Genomic DNA, 25,232 nt, shown 5'->3' with positions numbered 1-25,232 from the left:
GGGGAAAAGGCAGTGCAGCAGCTTCATGTTTCCATTTCCCTCACGTGTCTGACTCATCCCTCCAGCGCTCACTAAAAATAAGCCCTGAGCAGAGTGAGTGAAGCACAAGCTGAGTGCTGTGATCGCTGATTCGCGGGTGGGGATGAAGAACCCAGCACTGATGTGCCTCCTAGAGGGACGGATTGCACGGGATCATGCAGGAACACGAATCAGGTTTAACCCCCCAGAGTATTTTTAACGTGAATCCAATGTGAGTATCAAATCTCATCCATCTCACTCGTGGTAACACAAAGGCAGTTCCATGGGTGATCAATGAGGAATGACTGGAATTCTACAGGGAAATACACATATGGGGAACACCACATACCAGATGGGTTTGTAAGAGAGGAGCACCCAGATCAAGGAGCTCCTCAGCCCTCAGCACAGTTCAGGAGACAGAAGCCACTGTCAGAAGTGCCTGAGCTCTGCTCTGAGGATGGTGCCAACCACCGTGTCCCCCATACACACCTCAGCAAAGGGCAAGTGCCAAGTCCTGCCGCTGGCGAGGCCACAGGCTGGGATGGCCTGGCTGCAGGAAAGGCTTTGGGGTCATGGTGGGCAGGATGTGAGCTGCAGCGTGCCCCAGCAGCAAGGACGGCCACCAGCATTCTGGGGAACAGCCACCCTGCACCATTCTGCAGGACGGCCACCAGCATTCTGGGGAACAGCCACCCTGCACCATTCTGCAGAACGGCCACCAGCATTCTGGGGGACAGCCACCCTGCACCATTCTGCAGAACGGCCACCAGCATTCTGGGGAACAGCCACCCTGCACCATTCTGCAGAACGGCCACCAGCATTCTGGGGAACAGCCACCCTGCACCATTCTGCAGGATGGCCACCAGCATTCTGGGGAACAGCCACCCTGCACCATTCTGCAGAACGGCCACCAGCATTCTGGGGGACAGCAACCCTGCACCATTCTGCAGAACGGCCACCAGCATTCTGGGGGACAGCCACCCTGCACCATTCTGCAGGACGGCCACCAGCATTCTGGGGGACAGCCACCCTGCACCATTCTGCAGAACGGCCACCAGCATTCTGGGGGACAGCAACCCTGCACCATTCTGCAGGACGGCCACCAGCATTCTGGGGAACAGCCACCCTGCACCATTCTGCAGGACGGCTACCAGCATTCTGGGGAACAGCCACCCTGCACCATTCTGCAGGACGGCCACCAGCATTCTGGGGGACAGCCACCCTGCACCATTCTGCAGGACGGCTACCAGCATTCTGGGGGACAGCCACCCTGCACCATTCTGCAGGACAGCCACCAGCATTCTGGGGGACAGCCACCCTGCACCATTCTGCAGGACGGCCACCAGCATTCTGGGGGACAGCCACCCTGCACCATTCTGCAGGACGGCCACCAGCATTCTGGGGAACAGCCACCCTGCACCATTCTGCAGGACGGCTACCAGCATTCTGGGGGACAGCCACCCTGCACCATTCTGCAGGACGGCCACCAGCATTCTGGGGGACAGCCACCCTGCACCATTCTGCAGGACGGCTACCAGCATTCTGGGGAACAGCCACCCTGCACCATTCTGCAGGACGGCCACCAGCATTCTGGGGAACAGCCACCCTGCACCATTCTGCAGGACAGCCACCAGCATTCTGGGGGACAGCCACCCTGCACCATTCTGCAGAACGGCCACCAGCATTCTGGGGAACAGCCAGGATGCTGAGGGAAATAATCATTCCCCTCCTCAGCACTTGCTAAATTCCATCAAGGACTGCATCCGATTCTGGGCCTCCAGAACAAGCAGCACATTGACAATAAGCTCATGTTCAGGGGAGGGCCAACACAATGATCCTGGCCTGGACTGCTGCCTTCTGAGAGCAGGCTGAAGGCACTGGGCTTGTTCTGCCTGTGAAAGGGAAGGTGTTGGGGGGCGAACCAGCAGCGTGCTCATACCCACGAGGGGTTACACTGCAGCGCTGAACTGCTCAGTGCTGGCTTACACCGTGGTGATGGATGGCCTCGCTCCTGCTCGGCACCCTCACAGGTTTGGGCTGGGATGGAGCTCATTCTCTTCATAATAGCTAGGATGGGGCTGTGTTTTGGAACTGTGCTGGACACAGAGATGTTTTCCTTATTGCTGAGCAGAGCTTGCACAGAGCCAAGGCCTTTTCTGCCTCTCAACCCCCAGTGAGCAGGCTGGGGGTGCACAAGGAGCTGGAGGGGATACAGCTGACCCAAACTGACCTCAGGGATATCCCAGACCATGGGACATCATGCTCAGCATGGAAGCCTGGGAGAAGGAAGGGGGTGTTTGGGGTGATGGTGTTTGTGTCGCTGTGACGCGTGGTGGAGCCCAGCTGCCCTCGGGTGGCTGAACTGCTGCAATGGGAAGGGCTGAATGAATTCCTTGTTTCCCTTTGCTCGAGCAGCAGCTCCTGCTCTGCCCATTGAACAGTCCTGATCCCAGTCCCACTTTTCCAGTTCTCTTCCCCAGTTCCAGTGTGGGGTGAGGGAGCAGCTGCCTGGGCCCAGCCACCGCCTTGCTTAAACCAGGACATGTTGTGCTGGTCCTTCCCTGCCACGCTCCCCCCTGCTCCCCTCGGGGGGCAAAACCCCACTTGCAGTGACCAAAGCACATAGTACCCTGTGCCATGGGGCTCCTGGGGAGGAGGAAAGGCAGAGCAAAGAACTGGAGGCAATGGGGCTGCTCCAGAAGGGCTTAGGTAAAATGGACTTCGCTGGCTCCAGCCAAAGGGATGTCACAGTCCTGGGCAGCCAGCACAAGAACAGCTCCCACCCAACTGGAGTTCAGTGTGTGGCTAAAGGGAGATATTCCTGCCCTAAGCTCAGGAGTGGAGCTGGTCCACATCGTCCCAGTGGAGAATCCAGCCCCAGCTGGATCTGGCCTTACCTTCCTGGTCTCCACATCAAAGGGCTCTGGGGTGGGAGTCTTGGCTTTCTGAGGGTCCTCCTGGGGCTGGGAGAGGGCACGCGGGAGGGCATGGGGTCTGGAAACAGCGAAGTTCATCAGGGGGTAAATCCCATTCCTGGTGCAGACACAGAGGGAGGACAGAGCTGAGCCCTCTCAAAGGTGAGCTGAGCTGTGGAATGCCACGGCCCAGAGCAGGGATCTGCACCCACGGAGTGGCAGAGCTGGCAGGGAGCAGGGCACAGAGCTCCCCTCACCCTGCACTGCAGCCCAAGTCTGCTCAGTCCCAGGGGAAGTGCGGAGGGGATCACCATGACCAAGCACTGCTGGGCCGATGGCACAGACCTGGACCCTGGCTCTGTGCTGCCCAGGGAGCTGTGGGCAGGGAGCTGCGGGCAGGGAGCTGCTGGGGATCAGAGGTGGGCAGACACAGGCCCGGGGGCCCAGCAGCACCTTCAACCCACCTGACATCCTCTAGGAACTTGTCGAGTTCAAGGAAGGAAACCTCGGAGTACCTGGGAGGGAAAGAGGACGGGAGGTGATGGGGGAGGCAGGAGAAAAGAGCAGTGGGAAGGGTTCCTGTGCCATCACACCACCACCACCAGCACCATCAGTCCTGGGCTCACGCCACGGCTGCTCTGACTTCCCCTTCCTCACCTCCACTGTGCTCCGGGCCGACCCTCTCTCCGGATCTCTGCCATCACCATATTCAGGTCCAGGTCCTTTATCTTCTCCTCCACCACATTCTCTGGCATCAGGTCTAGGGCAAAGGCAGCGAGGGGCTGTCAGATGGGGGTCCCAGGCCTGCTCTGTGGGGCAGGGAGGGCCCCTGCTCACTCACACTGGTTGTTGATGAAGCAATGAGCTGCCAGCAGCTTGAGGGAATGGACCTCAAAGAGCACCCGGTGGAAGAGCAGGTTATTTGCGGTTGGTCGCTTGTCTGGGTTGAGAGTCAAGCATGACAGGATGAACTCCTGCAGGTCACAGCAAAGGCATAAACTGAGGCAATCAGGACATTCCCCCTGCTGGCAGCGCCAGCGCCAGCTCACGCTCAGGTTCCCTGGGAAGCAGAATGGAGCAAATCCTGCCCCTCCTGCGAGCTCCAGGCTGGGGCCCCTCAGCTGGCCACGGCTACTCAGGAGAGACGGAGAGCAAGGAAAGGCCAGAAGAAGGATGACAGGATGGGAACAAACATAACCTGACACCCCCTCCCCCCAAATCCTGACCCACACATACAGCCTGACCCCCCCACACACACAGCCTGACCCACACATACAGCCTGACCACACACACACAGCCTGACACACACATACAGCCTGACCACACACACACATACAGCCTGACCACACACACACATACAGCCTGACCACACACACATACAGCCTGACCACACACACACATACAGCCTGACCACACACACACATACAGCCTGACCACACACACACATACAGCCTGACCACACACACATACAGCCTGACCACACACACACAGCCTGACCCACACATACAGCCTGACCACACACACACATACAGCCTGACCACACACACATACAGCCTGACCACACACACAGCCTGACACACACACACACATACAGCCTGACCACACACACACATACAGCCTGACCACACACACACATACAGCCTGACCACACACACATACAGCCTGACCACACACACACAGCCTGACCCACACATACAGCCTGACCACACACACACATACAGCCTGACCACACACACACATACAGCCTGACCACACACACACACAGACTGACACACACACACACAGACTGACCCACACACAAAGCCTGACCACACATACATACTGACCACACACACACAAAGCCTGACCCACACATACATCCTGACCACACACACAGAGCCTGACCCACACACTCTCACAAAGCCTGACACACACACACAAAGCCTGACCCCCACACACACCCTGACACACACACACACACCCTGACACACACACGAACACAGCCTGACACACACATGCACACAGCCTGACACACACATGCACACAGCCTGACACACACACGCACACAGCCTGACACACACATGCACACAGCCTGACACACACATGCACACACAGCCTGACACACACATGCACACAGCCTGACACACACACGCACACAGCCTGACTCCCACACACAGCCTGACACACACATGCACACACAGCCTGACACACACATGCACACAGCCTGACACACACATGCACACAGCCTGACTCCCGCACACAGCCTGACACACACATGCACACAGCCTGACACACACGCACACGGCCTGACACACATGCACACAGCCTGACACACACATGCACACAGCCTGACACACACATGCACACAGCCTGACTCCCGCACACAGCCTGACACACACATGCACACAGCCTGACACACACATGCACACAGCCTGACTCCCGCACACAGCCTGACACACACACACACACAGCCTGACACACACACGCACACAGCCTGACACACACATGCACACAGCCTGACACACACACGCACACAGCCTGACACACACATGCACACAGCCTGACACACACATGCACACAGCCTGACTCCCGCACACAGCCTGACACACACATGCACACAGCCTGACACACACATGCACACAGCCTGACTCCCGCACACAGCCTGACACACACACACACACAGCCTGACACACACACGCACACAGCCTGACACACACACTCACACAGCCTGACACACACACGCACACAGCCTGACACACACATGCACACAGCCTGACACACACATGCACACAGCCTGACTCCCGCACACAGCCTGACACACACATGCACACAGCCTGACACACACACGCACACAGCCTGACACACACATGCACATAGCCTGACTCCCACACACAGCCTGACACACATGCACACAGCCTGACACACACACGCACACAGCCAGACACACACACATGCACACAGCCTGACACACACACGCACACAGCCTGACACACACACACACAGCCTGACACACACACGCACACAGCCTGACACACACATGCACACAGCCTGACACACACACGCACACAGCCTGACACACACACACACACAGCCTGACACACATGCACACAGCCTGACACACACATGCACACAGCCTGACTCCCGCACACAGCCTGACACACACATGCACACAGCCTGACACACACATGCACACAGCCTGACTCCCGCACACAGCCTGACACACACATGCACACAGCCTGACACACACACGCACACAGCCTGACACACACATGCACACAGCCTGACACACACATGCACACAGCCTGACTCCCACACACAGCCTGACACACATGCACACAGCCTGACACACACACGCACACAGCCTGACACACACACTCACACAGCCTGACACACACATGCACACAGCCTGACTCCCACACACAGCCTGACACACATGCACACAGCCTGACACACACACGCACACAGCCTGACACACACACATGCACACAGCCTGACACACACACACACACAGCCTGACACACACACGCACACAGCCTGACACACACATGCACACAGCCTGACACACACACGCACACAGCCTGACACACACATGCACACAGCCTGACTCCCACACACAGCCTGACACACATGCACACAGCCTGACACACACATGCACACAGCCTGACTCCCACACACAGCCTGACACACATGCACACAGCCTGACACACACATGCACACAGCCTGACTCCCGCACACAGCCTGACACACACACATTCAGTGCCCAACGTTGCAGATACCAGCCGAGGGGCCATTCACCTGCAGGAGGGATCCCTGATCCCCGGGCAGGTCCCTGAGGCTCAGCCTCTGCACTCACCCGCATGTTGGGATCATCCAAGGAATGCCGGGCCCGCATGATGGCCTCCTCCGAGACCCGTGTGTCCCCGTTGGTCTGGATCTCCAGCACGGCCATCTGGGGAGGGAGCAAGTGCAGCTGCGTCTGCCCCTGGCCAAGCCCTGGGACGGCCCTGAACAGCTTCCCAAAGGGACATCCCCCAGCTGGTGCCGTCTCTGGAGCTCCTCACAGGACACAGCCCGGTCGGGCTCTGGACCTGCTGGGCTCCCCAGCGCACCCCGGACACTGCGTCCCTGCTCACACGTTCCTCCCTGGCACAGGGCAGAGTGGGGACAATGCAGATGGCACCAACAGCCCACAGCCTGCCCTGGTGATGTCCTGCAGGCAGCCCCGGGGATCCCAGCACCAGAAGGACACGGAGCTGCTGGAGCGAGCCCAGAGGAGGCCACGGAGCTGCTGCGAGGGCTGGAGCAGCTCTGCTCTGGAGCCAGGCTGGGAGAACTGGGCTGGGGCAGCCTGGGGAAGAGAAGGCTCCTGAAGGGGAGAGCTGAGAGCAGCTCCAGTGCCTGAAGGGGCTGCAGGGAACCTGGAGAGGGGCTTGGGACAAGGGCCTGTAGGGACAGGCCAAGGGGAATGGCTTGAACCTGCCCGAGGGGAGACTGAGCTGAGCTCTTAGGCAGAAGCTCTTCCCTGTGAGGGTGCTGAGGCGCTGGCACAGGGTGGCTGCCCCATCCCTGGCAGTGCTCAAGGCCAGGTTGGACACAGGGGGCTTGGAGCACCCTGCTCCAGTGGAAGGAGTCCCTGCCCTGGCCGGAGTTGGAGCTGGAGAAGCTTTAAGTCCCTTCCAACCCAAACCATTCCATGGTTCTATGGAGCTGCACAGCCTGCCCCTGCCCCTTCCCAGGGCTGTCACAGCCTGAGGAGGAAGAGGAGGGACCAGCTGAGCCCAGCAGAGCTCAGCCCATGCTGCACCCGGGGCAGGGGGGGCCACAGCCACAGAACATGTTCTGCTGACCCCAGCAGTGATGTCTCCACAGCTGCCATGAGTCCCCAGCTCACACGGAGGTTTGAGAGTCCTTGGGAAGATGCAGGCCCCCTCAGTCCTACCCTATAAACTAGGCAGAGCAGTTCCTGCTCCGTACCTCCAGTGCGCACATCCCAAAGGAGAAGATGTCCACGGCCGTCCCGTCTGTCTTTTCTGCAGAACCAAGGCAGAACCACATCAGGCCACATCTTTGGGACACCCAGACCCTGCACCCAGACCCGCACCCGCACCCAGACCCTGCACCACAACATGCACCCAGACCCAAACCCGCACCCAGACCCTGCACCACAACCCTCACCCAGACCCAAACCCGCACCCAGACCCTGCACCACAACCCGCACCCAGACCCGCACCCGCACCCAGACCCTGCACCACAACCCGCACCCAGACCCAAACCCGCACCCAGACCCTGCACCACAACCCTCACCCAGACCCGCACCCGCACCCAGATCCTGCACCACAACCCGCACCCAGACCCGCACCCGCACCCAGACCCGCACCTGCACCCAGACCCGCACCTGCACCCAGACCCTGCACCACAACCCGCACCCAGACCCAAACCCGCACCCAGACCCTGCACCACAACCCGCACCCAGACCCGCACCCGCACCCAGACCCTGCACCACAACCCGCACCCAGACCCAGACCTGCACCCAGAGCCCTCACCAGAGCCTGAACCCAGAGCCCGCACCAGAGCCTGCACCCAGAGCCCGCACCCAGCCCTGTACCCAGCCCCTGCACCCACACCCAGAGCCGCACTCACGGCCGTATTCGGGTGGGAAGAAGTGGAGGTTGCGCAGCTCCTCCCTCTCGATCCTGATGGGGCTCCGCAGGTCATCCGGGAGAGCTGCTCAGGGAGGAGAAACCCTGAGCAAGCCCCGTGCTGCGGGGGCTCCGCAGGGCTGCGGGCGCGGGGGTGCTCGGGGCACCAGGGATAGAGTCCGGTTGTGCTCCCGGAATTCCCGAATCATCAGGGCTGGAAGGGGCCTCTGGAGCTCCTCCATCCCCCCACCCCGGCAGGGCCACCCAGAGCAGGGCACACAGGAGCGGGTCCATGGTGGCTCTGGGATGACTCCAGCCCCCCCCCCCCCCGCCCCTTCCCCCAGGGCTCGGCCACCCTGGACCTCACCCAGCTCTTGCTCGTGTGGAGGTGAAGCCCCTCGGGGTCAGTTTCTGCCCATTGCTCCTCATCCTGTCCCTGGCCCCATCCCACCCGCCTTGGAGACCCTGCTCTGCGCTGATGGATCCCTCCCAGGCTGCTCTGCTCCAGGCTCAACAGGCCCAGCTCCCACAGGCTCTTCTCACCAAAGAGATTCTCCAGAGCCCTGAGCATCCTTGTGGCCCTGCACTGGACAGTAGCCAGCAGTTTCTTGTCTTTCTTGTGCTGAGGAGCCCAGAAGTGGCCACTGCTGCTGCCCATGCAGACCACGCTGGGACACTCGCTCCCCCAGGAGACCCCTCTGCTCCCAGGACAATTCCCCAAGGAACAAACATTCCCCCCCCACACCTGCAGAGCCCACGGCAGGAAGATGGACCCAGGGATGGGACCAATGTGCCGGGGAGGTGACAGAGGGACACTCACCATTGGCAAACACCCTGTGCCAGACTGGGGTCCGTGCCGATTCCGAAGCAGATGAGTGGATGAGGCACAGAGCAGAGCACACAAAGAGAAGAGAAGATAACTCCAAGCTTCGTGATGCTCCAAGAAGCCCTGCAGCGCTCACCTCCTCTGCCCTCCCAGAACCCCCCCAGCACATTCCCACATGTCTCCCTGAATCCCACCTCCCGCATCTCACAGCTTCCTCCTGCTGACTCTACCCCTCCTCAGCACCTGGAGCCGCGGGAATGTCTCACCTGAGCCGATCTTTATGAGGCCGTTGTGCTGGATGAAGATGGTATCGCTGGTGAGGTTGCCGTGGATGATGGGTGGCTCACAGGAGTGCAGGAAGCTGAGAAGCACAGAGCTGCCCTCAGGACATGGCCGGTGCCCAGCCCCATGGGAAGCAGGACAACGGCAATGCCAAAGCTTACCTGAGAGCAGACAGGATCTGGGTGCACCAGCGCTTCCAGGCCTAGAGCAGAGATCAGAGCCCTCCATCAGACCAGATGCTCATCAGAGTGCAGGAGCCAGAGCAGGACATTCCCACCTGCCTACTAGAGGCTGGGGAGATGTGCCCCACACCAGCCCTGAGGAGACTGGTACCAAAGATGAGGCACATGACAACAGTCTCCTTCCCAACCCCTGCTCAAAGAGCACCGTCAAAGCTGAGAGCCCATCCCCAGCACAGAGCTCCCCTGAACTGCCAGACTCCAGCGGGAGCACTGACACAGGAGGCAAAGCCCGTTGTGGTTGTGAGGTCCATGCACGCAGTGGCGGTGGTGCCTGACTGCCCTGGCGTGACACCGAGCCCAAACTTCATGGCAGGGCTTGCAAGGGCCCCCCAAACAGTCATGCAGCTCCTGAGCTGAGACCTGCTTGAACCCACTGTCAGACTCACACTGGGCGGGTTTGCTGGTGAAACCGGTCCCTTCAACCCAAGCAGTAACCCAGCCACACACCCACTGTCCTTCACTGAGGGTGCTGGAGATGCTGGTCCCCCAAAGAATGATGCAGCCCCAGGAGCATAAGCATCACTGCAGCAGCAGGATCCACTTCTGGGCTGCCCTGGGGAAGTTCTGCTCTTGCTCCAGCTCTCACCAAGAAGCCACCTCGCTCCAGCAGAGTGCCTGAGTAACTCAGGAAGCACCATTTACACTTGTTCTGCCTTACAAGACATGACAGAACCTCTGCCTGCAGCTACAGAGCTGCCCACTCCCCTGGGACACCCCGTGTGTGCTCCCAGGAACTCACCCTGGCATTCATGGCCTTGTGGTTCTTCTTGGTTTTCTTCAGGAACTGCTTCAGGCTCCCTGAGGACACGTATTCTGTGATGAAGATGACCTGGCAGGGAAGAGCGGCATCAGCTTCCCAGCCTGCTGCCCAGCAGCAGCGTCCCAGAGGATGGGAGTCCTGTGGAGTGGGGTGAGGAGCAGAGCCGGGATCCCCATCCCCACCTGCTGACATCCCCCCTCCAGCCTGGGGAACCCCCCCCAGACCTCCCTACCCGAGCCTTCGAGTCTTTCACATCCAGCCAGTACTTGTGAAGCTTCACAATGTTGGGGTGATCCACGAGCACCAGCTGCTCAAACATGGTCTTGATCTTCTCCTGCGGACAGGGAGGGGACAAGGGAGGTGGCAGGTCCTGGGATATGCAGGACACCTCCAAGAGCAAGGGAGCCTGGGCTGGAGAGGAGGCTGTGCCATGGCTTTGGGGTACAGAGGACACATGGAGCTGCTCTGTGAGGGAAGCCCAGGGAAGGCAGGAGCACGGTGCCTGGCACTGCCCCCAGGCAGGTTCCGAGCGCTGGGAGTGGGGAGGTGAGCGCAGGCCCTGCTGGGGGTGGATGTCTCACCTCGTGTGCTTTGAAGGCCTTCTTGTCAGTGAAGAGCAGCTCGTTCCACACCACCTCCACGCCCTCCTCCGTGTCCATGGCCAGGAAGGTGCTCTGGATGCCAGGCATGTTTCCCTGGTTCACCTGCGGGGCACAGGGAGGTGGGAGACTGCCCGCAGCTCCCGGCCCCCCCGGGGAATGTGCTGCATGGGCACGGGTGAGGACTTGAGCCCATGGCAGGACCTGGCCAGGAGATGGGGAGGAGCTGCCTCCTTCCCTGCCCTGGGAACCTGCCTTGGGGAGCTCAGACCCCCTGTCTCCAGGGCACTGGAGACAGCCAGCATTGTGGAGCACCTCCCATTCCAGCCCTCTCCACTCGTGTAGCCCAGGGAGAAGCCAGCGGTGGCAGTGACCTGCTGGCCCCACTCCTGGGGACCCCACATGGACCCCACTTCCCAGCAGCCGTGATGGGGCAACCCACACCCATGGCTGGTGCTCACACTCATGTTGGACGGAGCAAAGTAGAAGCTCCAGATGATCCAAAGCCATAACATCATCTCTTTAAACATCCTGAGGAGACAGGGAGCAGTGCCCGTGCCCTGGGCTCTGTCTGTCCCAGGATCCTGAGGAGAGCAGCTCCATGGCCATCACCTCCACAGGCCACATCCAGCACAAACACAGCAGCAGCAGCTGCCCTGTTCCTATGCTGGGTCCATCCAGGACCACTCAGTCCCAGCTCCAGCCTAGGTCAAACCTTTTATAAAGGCTTCTGACAGGAGCTCAGCACCACAGAGACACTCCAGGACCAGGGGTCCTGCACTCCAGGAGTGGTGCCTGCTGCATCCAGACTCTTCTCAGTAGTGCCAGCAACAGGATGAGGACCAATGGCCAGAAACTGACCCATGAGAAACTTCACCTCAACATGACAGGGGTAGAGCAGTTGATGTCATCTACCTGGACTTGTGTAAAGCATTCGACACTGTCCCACACGACATCCTTGTCTCTAAATCTGAGAGACATCGATTTGATGGATGGACCACTCAGTGGATAAAGAACTGGCTGGATGGCCACACACAAAGTGTTGTGGTCAATGGCTCAATGTCCGGCTGGAGACCAGTAACGAGTGGTGTCCCTCAGGGATCGGTGTTGGGACCGGTCTTGTTCAACGTCTTCGTCGCTGACATGGACAGTGGGATTGAGTGCGCCCTCAGCAAGTTTGCCGATGACACCAAGCTGTGTGGTTCGGTTGATACCCTGGAGGGAAGGAATGCCATCCAGAGGGACCCTGACACGCTTGTGAGGTGGGCTGATGCCAACCTCATGAAGTTTAACCATGCCAAGTGCAAGGTCCTACACCTGGGTAGGAGCAATCCCAGGCACAGCTACAGGTTGGGCAGAGAAGAGATTCAGAGCAGCCCTGCGGAGAAGGACTTGGGGGTGCTGGTTGATGAGAAAATGAACATGAGCCAGCTTCAGTGTGCGCTTGCAGCCCAGAAAGCAACCGTATCCTGGGCTGCATCAGAAGGAGCGTGACCAGCAGGTCCAAGGAGGTGATCCCGCCCCTCTACTCTGCTCTCGTGAGACCTCACTTGGAGTATTGTGTGCAGTTCTGGTGTCCTCAACATAAAAAGGACATGGAGCTGTTGGAACAAGTCAAGAGGAGGCCACGAGGATGACCAGGGGACTGGAGCACCTCCTGTATGAAGACAGGCTGAGGAAGTTGGGGCTGTTCAGCCTGGAGAAGAGAAGGCTGCGTGGACACCTCATAGCAGCTTCCAGTATCTGAAGGGGTCTATAGGGATGCTGGGGAGGGACTCTTCATTAGGGACTGCAGTGACAGGACTGGGGTTAAAGGGGTAATGGGTTAAAACTGAAACAGGGGAAGTTTAGACTGGATATAAGGAAGAAGTTCTGTACTGTAAGGGTGCTGAAGCACTGGAATGGTTTGCTCAAGGAAGCTGTGAATGCTCCATCCCTGGCAGTGTTCAAGGCCAGGTTGGACAGAGCCTTGTGTGACATGGTTTAGGGTGAGGTGTCCCTGCTCATGGCAGGGGGGTTGGAACTGGATGATCTTCAGGTCCTTTCCAACCCAAACCATTCCATGATTCTATGAGCAAGAACTGGTTGAGGTTGATGGTGGCTGAGCCCTGGGACAGCCTGCCCAGAGGTTGGAGGTGGGGTCTGACGCCATCCCAGAGCCACACTGGACTCGCTTCGATGTGCCCTGCTCTGGGTAGCCCTGCCTGGGCGGGGGGGGGATGGAGGAGCTTGAGAGGCTGCTCCCAGCCCTGGCGGTTCCAGGGTTCTGTGACTGCAACCCCCCTGCTCCTCCAGGCGCAGGGACGGGGACAGGCTGAGGCTGTCCCCCCAGTGGCAGCCTGGGCAGACGTTTCCAGCCCCTTTCCCCAGCTGGGATGGTTCTGCCCGTGCTGGGGCAGGTCCCCAGCACCTGTGGGACGAGGCCGGCCAGGCCCTGCTGCAGGACAGAGAGCTCCTCTGTCACTTGCGCTCTGCGCTCACAGGTCCACGTGCAGTGCATGGAGCCCGGCACGGCCGGCAGCGATGCGCCAGCACCCAGCGCAAGTGCGGACAGCACAGGAGCATCCGGCCCCTGCTCGGCCGCAGTGAAACCCATGGGCATGCCCGAGGCGCTGGTGCTGCTGGTGGAGGTGGGGGGGGCTGTGGCAGGGGGGGCTGGAAAGTGCCCCATGGAAAGGGAGCTGGGGGTGCTGACTGATGGACATGACCCAGCCTGTGCCCTGGCAGGCAAGAAGCCACCACATCCGGGCTGGACCAGCACCAGTGCGGCAGCAGGGCCAGGGCAGGGATTGAGCCCCTGCACTGGGCACCGGGGAGGCCGCACCTCGAATCCTGTGTTCAGCTCCGGGCCCCTCACTGCAAGAGAGACCTTGAGGGGCTGGAGTGGGGCCGGAGAAGGGAATGGAGCTGGAGCAGGGCCTGGAGCACAGGGGTGATGGGGAAGGGCTGAGGGACCTGGGGGGTTCAGATGGGGAAGGGAAGGCTCAGGGGGGACCTGATGGCTCCCTCCAAGTGCCTGCCAGGAGGATGGAGCCAGGAGGGGCTGGGCTCTGCTCCCAAGGAACAAGGGATGGGACGAGAGGAACCAGCCTCAAGCTGCACCAGGGCAGGTTTAGATGGAGCTGAGGAGCAATTCCTGCCCCAGAGGGTGCTCAGGCATTGGAACAGGCTGCCCGGGGCAGGGCTGCAGGCACCATCCCTGCAAGTGTTCATACACTGTGGAGACGAGGCCTCAGTGCCATGGGGCAGTGGTGGCCTTGGCAGGGGTGGGAACAGTTGGACTGGATGAGGTTAACAACCTCCCTGATTCTGTGATTCCCTGGCTCTCTGGCTCTGACTCTGGGCCAGGGGCAGCAGGAGCTCTCGGCAGCTGGGCCGGGTTGAGGCATTGTCCTGGTGCAGGCTGTGCAGGAGGAGCAAGCGCTGCTGCCCTAAGGGGCTCTGCTGGTCCCAGAGCTCTCTGTGGAGCTGCTGTCCCCCTTCTCCCCAGAACACCCTTGGAAAATCAGCTCATGGCCGGGAGAAACACCCGGTCCTGAAAGCAGTGGTTGGCCCCAGGGTTGAGAACCACAGAACTGCAGACGGGTTTGTGTTGGAAGGGACCTTAAAGCTGACCCAGTTCCAACCCCTGCCACGGGCAGGGACCCCTTCCACTGGAGCAGGGTGCTCATGTCCAGCCTGGCCTTGAGCACTGCCAGGGATGGGGCAGCCACAGCTTCTCTGGGCACCCTGTTCCAAGGAGTCAAATGCAGAGCTCAGACCCAAAGAACCTCTGGGTTGCCACAAGGCCACCCTGGAGCCGGAGCTCAGCACAGAGGTCACTGGTGCCTGGTGCAGGCATAGTTGGCCTCAACACCTCCGGTGCCAGCTCCTCCCCTGCCTCCTCGCGGGGCTGCAGTGCTCCTGCGCACGACCCGCAGCAGGACCCAGCCTGCGGGACCGCTGCACCCTGTGCTCCCATCCCCACTCCTGGGTGCTCACTGCACCAACAGCCACGTCGAGAGGGACCATCCCCCTACCCGTGACCCACAGCACAGGCCAAGGCTGTCCTGCCACAGCCTCCTACTTCTGAACCATCTCCTCTCTGACCCTGAAGCCGCACCCTGGTGCTTACAGCTGCAGACAGTGATCTGCTGGGATCCGGGAGGCTCTGCCGTGTGTTGAGGAGCATCAGGCAGGCTGCAGGGGAGGAAACGTTCCCTGCTCATGCAGACACGAACGTGCTCGGACTTGTGCTGCACTGACCAGAAAAGTGACACCGACCTCTGCGGCTGCATAAATAAATGCTGCATTAAAATCCCAGAGGTGACTGGGGACAAAAGGAACTGGCCACAGGTCATCTTGGTCCTCTCAGGCCTTTCAGGGGTTCCCGGCAGCTCCGTGTGCTGCTAATGGTGGCCCCACGTGGAACAGGCAAAGCTCCAGAGCTCCTCGCTTCCAGAAAGCCCTTGGCAGGCGCGGAGGCAGCCTGGAGGGATCGCTGGGGACACGAGGAGAAGGTTTACAGAAGATCAGATTGCAGCTTACAATCAATTGCTCCCTTTTGAACCGCTCCCATCGACCAGGACTGAAACACTCCACAGAAAAAGGCTTAATGGTGTTGTTCTGGGGCCTGGGGAGAGCTGCTGTCAGACAAGGCAGGCATGGGATGGACAGCACTGGGCAGGCATTTGTGCTGCCGCCAGCATTTATTCCCGATCTGGAGGAGAAAATAAGGACAAGGTGGTTGTCACCCTCCTCCGGTCACTCTGGGAGTCTGGAAGGAGGCAAGGCCACGGTGCCTCGGTCCTCTCTTCTCCCTGGACCCAGGACAAGCACGTCTGGCACCATCTCCCATCCCGCTGCCCTCCTGCCTGTTCCATAGCACTCTCCAATCCATCCGGACCCCCAGCCACCCATGGGACCAAGCACCGCAGCCATGCACCCTCCCATGCCCAAGCAGCCACCTCACATCCTCATCCCCAGCAGGGATGCGTTCTCTCCTCTCAGAGGAGAAGCAGCAGTGCGGCTCCAGCCCCTGTGAGGAGGCCGGTTCCTGCCTGCAGGTTCTTGACCCAAACGGCTCCTAAGGCTTGGCTGAAGTTCACCGCGTGCTCCCCAGGGCAGCCCAGCAGGCAGAGCCTCAGCCCTTCCCCGGCAACGCTGAGCAGCCGCAGGGCCACGGCCCCAGCCCTGGCTCCCTGGGACCCCACTGAGCAAACACAGACCCTGCCTGGAGCCCCGGGTTCGGGTCGGGCCCCGTGGTGCACAGAGCATGGCGGAGCTGGAGGTCACCCAAAAAGGAGGGAAAGGCACCGAGAAAGCTCCTCTGCCTCTTGGCAGGGGCTGGAGGGCAGCGCAAAGGGCAGGCAGGAGCTGAGCAGGGGGACACCGACCCTCAGACCCCATTCCTGCAGGGCCTCTTTGCCTACACAGGGCTGTGAGATGCAAAGAGGGGGAAACGGTGAGTTTCCTTCTCACACCCTGAGCCCAGGGGCTTGGGACAAGGGCCTGTAGGGACAGGCCAAGGGGAATGGCTTGAACCTGCCAGAGGGGAGACTGAGATGAGCTCTTAGGCAGAAGCTCTTCCCTGTGAGGGTGCTGAGGCGCTGGCACAGGGTGCCCAGAGAAGCTGTGGCTGCCCCATCCCTGGCAGTGCTCAAGGCCAGGTTGGACACAGGGGCTCAGAGCACCCTGCTCCAGTGGAAGGGGTCCCTGCCTGTGGCAGGGGCTCGAGCTGGAGAAGCTTTAAGGTCCCCTCCCACCCAAACCCCTCCATGGTTCCATGATCTCTTGGTCTGGACAGTGGCCACATCCAACTTCTTCTGCCCTCTATGAGCTGACTCCATAATAACCATGCCTAAAAGACTGTATTGCCAAACCACAGAAGGGCCACCAGGAGACTCCTGACCAGGGTGGAGTACACACGAGCTCACCCAGAGCTCCACGCATCCAGAGGCTGGAAGGAAGAGATCCAAACCTCATCAGGGATCTTCTGGACTGGTGCTGAGGCAGGGACCAAGGGAAAGATGAAGTTTTGAGAACCATAGGCACATGACCGGGCACAGGAGCAAAGGAGCTGTCAGCACTGTGCACGTGTCCTGTCCACAAGGGAGCACAGGGGGGTTCGGTTCCTGAGCCACTGCCCAGCTTCCACCAGCGCAGGGGGGCACAGGGGACACGCAGCCCATGCAGCGCACCCTTCCCTTCACACCACAGGCTGCAGAAAGCCCTTAGCGCCCGCAGCCTGCTCAGGCTGTGCATTCATCCCTGGTCACCGCACCGGGTGCTGTGCACAGCCCTGGGGACACAGGATCAGGACAGAAGAACCGGCGCTGCTTCAGGACATGCGGCAAAGCCAGAGACACCTGACGGGGAGCCCAGCAAGGAGCGCAGGGGAGCCTCACCAGAGCAGAGGGGGAGAATCCCCTCCCTGAGCTGCAGCTCACGCTGGGGGGACGCAGCCCAGCACACAGGGGTGTTTGGCACACTGTGAATGTGCCACACAGCGATGCTCACTGTGCGCGGTTCACCTGACTCCTCATGACACCGGGACATTATCCCTTTGGCACTGGGCACTGGCAGGATTTGTGGGGTCACAAGCCTGAGCAGGGAACACGTTGTGCCTGGGAGAGCATTTCACAGAGTAAATCCCGACTCTGCTCCGGTGTCTCATGAGTTGGGTGACAGTAAAGGCTGTGTCTGGGCTTCTCCAGGGCTTGCGTTCAGGTTACAGACTGCCCCGAGGTGCTGCACAGGACGTGCCTTGAGCAGCAGAGACTGTCCTCTCAGAGCATCGTGTGCAGGCAGCAGAGACAGAGCACGGTGTCTCTGCAGGGACTCCACTTCCACGCACTGCCCGAAGCCAGGATCCCCTTTGCCTGCTCCAAACCACGTGTCCCTGCCCTGAAGGAGGCTGTCCTCCTCTCGACACCACCCTGTGCTAACACAGAACCATGGAGGGGTTTGGGCTGGAAGGACCTCAAAGCTTCTCCAGCTCCAACCCCTGCCACGGGCAGGGACCCCTTCCATTGGAGCAGGGTGCTCCAAGCCCCTGTGTCCATCCTGGCCTTGAGCACTGCCAGGGATGGGGCAGCCACAGCTTCTCTGGGCACCCTGTGCCTGCGCCTCAGCACCCTCATAGGGAAGAACTTCTGCCTAAGAGCTCATCTCAGTCTCCCCTCTGGCAGGTTCAAGCCATTCCCCTTGGCCTGTCCCTACAGGCCCTTGTCCCAAGCCCCTCTCCAGGTTCCCTGCAGCCCCTTTAGGCACTGGAGCTGCGCTAACATCTCTCCTCACCAGCTGAACCACCCCAGCTCTCTCCTGCCAGGACAGGGGTGGCTGCTGCAACACAGAAACAACTTTTCACGACATGTAGAAGGAAAGAGCAAAGTGCCTCCTTCGGCCTGCCAAGGGACAGGGACAGCCCAGGCAGAGCCCCCTTGTCCCCGGCCAGCAGCAGCCCTGAGGGTTCCTGAGCAACCTGCGCCTGCGCCTGGCCGGGCTGCAGCTCACGGCAGGTACAGCAGGGCTCTGGCAGCAGCTAGGGGAGCCCCCCCATCCTGCTGTCCATAGCCCACAGCACCAGCTCGACCCTACAGCACCTGTGAGCGTGGCGGAGGCATCCGTGGTGCCAGATAGACGTGCTCCCTCCACGGGGTGCTGTTACACAACGGGCAGGTGAAGGCAACGCGTGAGACAGAAAATGTTTTGATTCCAGTGAAGCGTTTGACCCCGCTGCACAAAACCAGCTTCTCATCGCTCGTCCAGAGCGGGACAGCTCCAGGCAGTGGTGTGGAGGCAGGAGGGGATGGCACGGGCTCTGCTGCACTCTGACATTGAGTGAGGCAGGTTGAGGTGATGCGTTTGCATCGCAGGAGATCTCCCAGCCCAGCACCCACTTCATCCAGCCCCCTTCCATGAACTCCCTCTATCCGTCCTCAGCAGATCCTGCCTGTCAGCAGCAACAGGGAGGTCACTAATACCTGGAGACAGGACAGGACCTGGACAGGCCTCCTCGGATGCACATCCACCAGCCAGCATGTCCCCTCTGCCCAGGAGAGGCAGGGCTGGAATCCTCCCCTTCCATTCCATACCCAGGGCTGCCCTTCCCTTTCTCCTGGCAGCTGCCAGAGCAAACACTGCGGTCCCTGTTCTCCTACCCCTGCTGAGAACAAGGGACACCACAGTATTTTTCCACTGCCCAGATAAGAGCCAGGAGCGACCCTGTGCGCCGCAGGCAATGCAAGGGGTGGTGTGTCCCGCAGGCAATGCAAGGGGTGGTGTGTCCCGCAGGCAATGCAAGGGGTGGTATGTCCCGCGGGCAATGCAAGGGGTGGTGTGTCCCGCGGGCAATGCAAGGGGTGGTGTGTCCCGCAGGCAATGCAAGGGGTGGTGGGTCCCGCAGGCAATGCAAGGGGTGGTGTGTCCCGCAGGCAATGCAAGGGGTGGTGTGTCCCGCAGGCAATGCAAGGGGTGGTGTGTCCCGCAGGCAATGCAAGGGGTGGTGGGTCCCGCAGGCAATGCAAGGGGTGGTGGGTCAAGCAGGCAATGCAAGGGGTGGTGGGTCCCGCAGGCAATGCAAGGGGTGGTGTGTCCCGCAGGCAATGCAAGGGGTGGTGTGTCCCGCAGGCAATGCAAGGGGTGGTGGGTCAAGCAGGCAATGCAAGGGGTGGTGGGTCCCGCAGGCAATGCAAGGGGTGGTGTGTCCCGCAGGCAATGCAAGGGGTGGTGTGTCCTGGGTACATCACACACACCTGGGCTGGCAACATGCCGGACCCAGGGAGGTGTTTGCTTTACCCCCAGGCACTGCCCAGCCCAAGGAGGACACATGAGCCCAAGAGCTGAGCACAGGCCAGCCCCAGCATGACGCACCTCGGAGATGCACTGGAGCATTGCTGAGGCACAAACCCTGGCTGGGGAGAAGAGCTGGAAGCAGCCTGAGGAGCAGGACTTGGGGTGCTGGGGGAGGAGAAGCTCCCCAGGACCCAGCTTCAGTGAGTGCTTGAGCCCAGAACCCCCCCATGTGCTGGGTGCACCCCAGAGAGTGAGCAGCAGCTCAGGGAGGGGATCCTGCCCCCTCTGCTGCAGGAAGGGGAGAGCTGAGAGCTTTTAAGGAGCTTTAAGGTCCCTTCCAACACAAACCAATCTGGGATTCTATGAGATGGGACGCAAAAGGTGCAAAAACCTGCAAGACTCACAGACAAGATCTGGCCACTGTGAACCAAAATGCCTGCATGGGAAAACCAGTGAAAGGGCAACAAAATCATGGTTAAAAACAGGAAAGGGAAGAAATCATGGAAAATACTGGCAACTGCAATGCTTCTCTGTCAAGTCTATTTTGGAAGGAGCACAGAAGGAGCAGCCTGGGAGCTGCTGAGCTGCATGGATTTGGGACACGTGGAGAAGCTGGAGCTTCTTACAGCACCTTAGGAGCTCACTAAGAAGCACAGAAGCTGGGAACAGCAAGGCATTCTTGTGAAGAATATGAATGGAATAAAAGAGCGTGTCAGTGCCTGAAAAAGGGCACATTTCTGCACTAACCTTTCCTCTGGGCTCGCAGCTCCTCCCTCCCCAGCAGCCAGAACAAGGCAGAGGATTGTTGTGACCCGTTAAGATCATAAAGGATTAAAGGATCCTTGAAACAGAGAACACAACACAGAGAAAGCGAACCCTGCTCATAGCCCACATGAACAGGAAGGTTAATGGGGAGGACACTAAACCCAACATGCAAAGCCCTATTTGGTGCCAGACCCACAGCATACACCCTGAGAAGGTCTTGGCTACCTGCCTCCAGCAACGTTTCTCCTTGGGGAGTTTTGCCCCTTTACTTGAGAGCATTTCATCCTGCTCTCGCAACTAAAACCTCCATTAGAACCATGTGAGAGGCCTCACAGCCCCTTTGGAGCATGGAGTGAAACCTCTCCATAGGAACCTGTCTGCTCAGCAGGTTGATAAACAGCAGCATCCCGGGCACTGAAACAGCAGCAAACCCAAGACAGAAACCAGGAAGGGGCAGAGGAAAGCAGATTCAGCGAAGGGAAAGAGCCGAGCCCTTCCACGGATCCTGTGTGCGCTGGGAAGGCTCCTCAGCACAGCTCCTCAGCACAGCGCCCGGAGCCGCTCTCCCGGGAGGGCTGGTAACAAAGCAGCCTTTAAAAATAACCCTGGTGCAAATATGAAACAGCGGGCCGCTTTCCAGAGACTCCAGCCCGAGCTGCCCAGCCCCACCGTGCACTGAACGCAGCCTGAACACAGCCAGCACCTAATCCAGGGACCCTGCACCTCCCACAGCCAGATGCTCAGATTCTTGGTGTCTTGTTCTGACCAGTGGGAACCTGTAGCAGCACTTCCAAATCCGGCCCCCTCCCCCCCTTGCAGGTTCTTTAATTAAGATCTTTAATTACATTCTTCTTCAGTATTTCTGTTACAGTTTCTCTTTTCACCTTCTTTCATCCTGCTGGGTTTAGAAGCTGAAGCTCTGTTCAAGGGCTCTGCATCAGTACACACTCAGGCATTCACCCTTTCACCAAAGCAGGTGACCAAAAGGGGAGCAGTGAACTAATACCAGTGAAAACCAACTGTAAACTTCAATCCTGAGAGCCAGGGCAAGTACAGGCTCTGATCCTACAGGAAATGCCCCTGGGGAATGCCAAAGGCAGTCTGGATCAAGTATCTACCAGTAATAACAGTCCCTTTACCTAATAAAGGGTTTGCTAAAGCAAAGCAGCGTGGATAGAACCAGTCTGACCTCAGTAGCGAGGGGCTGGGGTTCATTCAGGAGCCTGTATTCCATAAGGAAAGTTGTAAAACCTTGAACACAAGCAGTAAACCAGGTTTCTCCTTCCTTACTACTCGTACTCCACAGGGTGGGTAGAAAAAATAAATGAAGTCATCAAACCCACGCTGTAAAACACATATCTTCCTACATGGAAAAGTTGACAGCAGCAGCATTCCTTTGCTCCACTTCCACACTAATGGCAGGGACAGGAATGGAAGAGGCAGAAGAGGGTATGTGCTGACACCAAACACAAGGTCTCTAAAGGATTCACGTGGCTGTTTCTCCACATGTGCTGTGGAGATGCTGTAAGTGCTTTATGCTCTGAAGGCTGGAGCCAGGCTGAGAGAGCAGGGCTGCTTCAGCCTGCAGAAGAGAAGGCTCCTTAAGCGGAGCCGCTGGAGCAGCCCCAGTGCCTAAAGGGGCTCCAGGAAACCTGGAGAGGGGCTTGGGACAAGGGTCTGTAGGGACAGGCCAAGGGGAATGGCTTTAACCTGCCAGAGGGAAGACTGAGCTGAGCTCTTAGGCAGAAGCTCTTCCCTGTAAGGGTGCTGAGGTGCTGGCACAGGGTGCCCAGAGAAGCTGTGGCTGCCCCATCCCTGGCAGTGCTCAAGGCCAGGTTGGACACAGGGGCTTGGAGCACCCTGCTCCAGTGGAAGGGGTCCCTGCCCCTGGCAGGGGTTGGAGCTGGAGGAGCTTTAAGGTCCCTCCAACCCAAAGCAGTCTGGGATTCAGTGATTTCCTGAACTGCTCATGGCATGGATAACTCCATTATCCACAATGAATTTGGGCATCATAAACAGGCAAAGGAGTCTGTGGAGGGAGATGTTTTCTTCTCTGCTGGGCACCACCAGACACAGCCCAGCATTAAGATCACAGCGCCATTTAGCTGCTGGGTCTGTACCTGTAGTAATGCACAGTGGGGTCATGTGAAAACAAAGACTCAGTCCCTGTGTGACAAGGTCCCTATCGACAGCTCACAGACAGCAAATGGTGTTTTCCTTCCTGGTACATAAGCATCGATGAATTTGTAACAAATAAACCTCTTACACAAAACTTCCCTCACTTTGCAACTCAGGCAGCACTGCCACTTCCTTGTTCAAGCTCACGTGCATTTTATCACAGCAGCATTACAGATCCTGAGCCATGAAAGGGACCCACACAGGCTGGAGAGGTGTGAACCTCCTGGAGTTCAACCAGGCCAAGGGCAAGGTCCTGCCCCTGGGTCGGGGCAACCCCAGGACAAACCCAGGCTGGGGGAGAGGGTCTGGAGCCTGAGGAGCAGGACTTGGGGTGTTGGGTGAGAAGAAGCTCCCCGTGACCCACCTTTAGTGAGTGCTTGAGCTCAGAACTCCCCGCCCTGTGCTGGGCTGCACCTCCAGAGCGTGAGCTGCAGCACACGGAGGGGATCCTGCCCCTCTGCTGCACCCTGGAGAACCCCTCTCCTGCGTCCAGCTCTGGGGCAAGAGCACAAGAGGGACGCGGCGCTGCTGCAGCAAGTCCAGAGGAGGCCACGGAGCTGCTGCAAGGGCTGGAGCAGCTCTGCTCTGGAGCCAGGCTGGGAGAGCTGGGCTGGGGCAGCCTGGAGAACAGAAGGCTCCTGAAGGGGAGAGCTGAGAGCAGCTTCTGTAATTCTGAAACAGGTTATTGGGATCTCAGCAAAGGCCAGACTGCACAAACAGCCTCAATCATGGGCAGCCTCCAGCCAGACCTGAGAACTCTGGTCATTAACAGGGGACAGTGGGAGATAAAGGGCCCTTGGATGGACCCCTTTGCCTCTCAGGAGCTGACAGCGCCTGTGATGTCTGCGTGATGACAGCGCCTGTCAGCACTGTCCCACCCGTCTGCAGTCAGGATTCACCCGCTGACTGATACCTGTTCCTGGGTGCCCTGGCGGGGATGGGAAGACTGGTCCCGTTTTTGGGGGTGAGGGACATTGCACTGATACAGGGTACGTGTCTGGAGGAGGGAGGTCAGGGGGTGACAATAGTGGGATGCTGCAAAACCCTTCTGGACAGGCTGCTGGAGCCCCTGGACTGGGAAGATAAACTGAAAGGGTCCAAACGCCGTGTCTGGAGCAGAGGAACCGAGTTCTGCAGCCCCGGAGCCCTGCACAGCACCAGGGCCGGGCCCGCGGGAGCTTCCAGGATTCAGCTCCACGCTGGCTCCGGCAGCGCACCGGCTGGTCCCGCGGGTACCGGGGCCTCTGCACGCCCGGGACTGTCCCACTCCTCGGGGACCGGACCGGCTCTCCCTGCACCGGGGCACGATCAGTCCCGGTTCCCCGCACCAGGCTTCCCTCACCGGAGCACGCTCAGTCCCGGTTCCCCGCACCGAGGCTCCCGCACCGGGCTCCCCGCACCAGGCTTCCCTCACCGGAGCATGATCAGTCCCGGTTCCCCGCACCGAGGCTCCCGCACCGGTCACACCGCCCCCGGAGGCTCTCCCCACCCCTTCCAGCAGCAGCAGCAGCTCCGCACCGGCCTCCGGCCGCGGCCATTGCCCCGGCCCCGGTCCCAGCCCCAACCCCGGCTCCGTCCCCGGCGAGGGGCAGCGCTCGGTGCCCCGCAGGCCCCGGCAGCAGCGGCACGTCGGGTCGAACCTGCTCGCGGCGCTTGTGCCAGCGGCCGCAGGGACTCTCCTCCAGCACCTCGCTCTCCTCCTCGCTCTCCTCCTCCTTCTCCTGCGACAGACGCGCCTCCGGATCCGCCACCGCCATCCCGAGCCGAACCGAGCCGCTCCGCACCGCTCCGAGCCACGGTCTGACAGCGCCGCTCCCGCTCCTGGCCCCGTCCCGCCCCGCTCCGGACGTGCGGCCGCGCACGCCCCGCCCCGGTACCGGGACACCCCGCCCCGACCCGCCGGGAGGAGCCCCGGGGCCGGGACAGGGGCAGGGGACGGGGAAAGGTGGAGGGGCAGCGATAGGGACGCTCCCCCGCACGGGTCTGGCCAGCGGTGGAGGGAAATGGGGCTTGTCCTGCAGCGCTGAAGCCCTAGTGTCGGTGCTGGTGCTGCTGCTGCTGCTGCTGCTGGTGTTGGTGTTGGTGCTGGTGCTGGTGCTGGTGTTGGTGCTGGTGCTGGTGCTGGTGTTGGTGTTGGTGTTGGTGTTGGTGCTGGTGTTGGTGCTGGTGCTGGTGTTGGTGCTGGTGTTGGTGTTGGTGCTGGTGTTGGTGCTGGTGTTGGTGTTGGTGCTGGTGTTGGTGCTGGTGTTGGTGT

At 59.9% G+C, this 25,232-nt stretch overlaps 1 protein-coding gene across 2 annotated transcripts in view; it reads right to left on the bottom strand.

Moving 5' to 3' along the window:
- NRBP2 (nuclear receptor binding protein 2) overlaps nt 1-24,829 on the bottom strand; it is a 29,925-nt gene extending 5,096 nt beyond the window's left edge. For both annotated transcript variants that reach the window (XM_061479150.1, XM_061479151.1), the window contains exons 1-14: nt 24,619-24,829; nt 11,243-11,365; nt 10,894-10,995; nt 10,641-10,730; nt 9,821-9,861; nt 9,644-9,738; nt 9,372-9,395; nt 8,553-8,636; nt 7,887-7,942; nt 6,766-6,861; nt 3,775-3,907; nt 3,591-3,693; nt 3,398-3,448; nt 2,916-3,051 (exon numbers count right to left, since the gene is read on the bottom strand). In XM_061479150.1, coding sequence (XP_061335134.1) covers nt 2,916-3,051; nt 3,398-3,448; nt 3,591-3,693; nt 3,775-3,907; nt 6,766-6,861; nt 7,887-7,942; nt 8,553-8,636; nt 9,372-9,395; nt 9,644-9,738; nt 9,821-9,861; nt 10,641-10,730; nt 10,894-10,995; nt 11,243-11,365; nt 24,619-24,735 — 1,251 coding nt within the window. In that variant the 5' untranslated portion in view covers nt 24,736-24,829. The remainder of the gene's footprint in view (nt 1-2,915; nt 3,052-3,397; nt 3,449-3,590; nt 3,694-3,774; nt 3,908-6,765; nt 6,862-7,886; nt 7,943-8,552; nt 8,637-9,371; nt 9,396-9,643; nt 9,739-9,820; nt 9,862-10,640; nt 10,731-10,893; nt 10,996-11,242; nt 11,366-24,618) is intronic.
- Between the last annotated feature and the right edge of the window lie 403 nt (nt 24,830-25,232).

Source organism: Pezoporus flaviventris, unplaced genomic scaffold (assembly GCF_033815535.1).
Source record: "Pezoporus flaviventris isolate CSIRO_AGI_PZ_B2104156 unplaced genomic scaffold, CSIRO_AGI_Pfla_v1 ptg000142l, whole genome shotgun sequence".
In the NCBI taxonomy this organism is placed as follows: Eukaryota; Metazoa; Chordata; class Aves; order Psittaciformes; family Psittacidae; genus Pezoporus; species Pezoporus flaviventris.
Note: the sequence above shows the minus strand (reverse complement) of the source record. Positions and strands in the feature narration are given on the sequence as shown.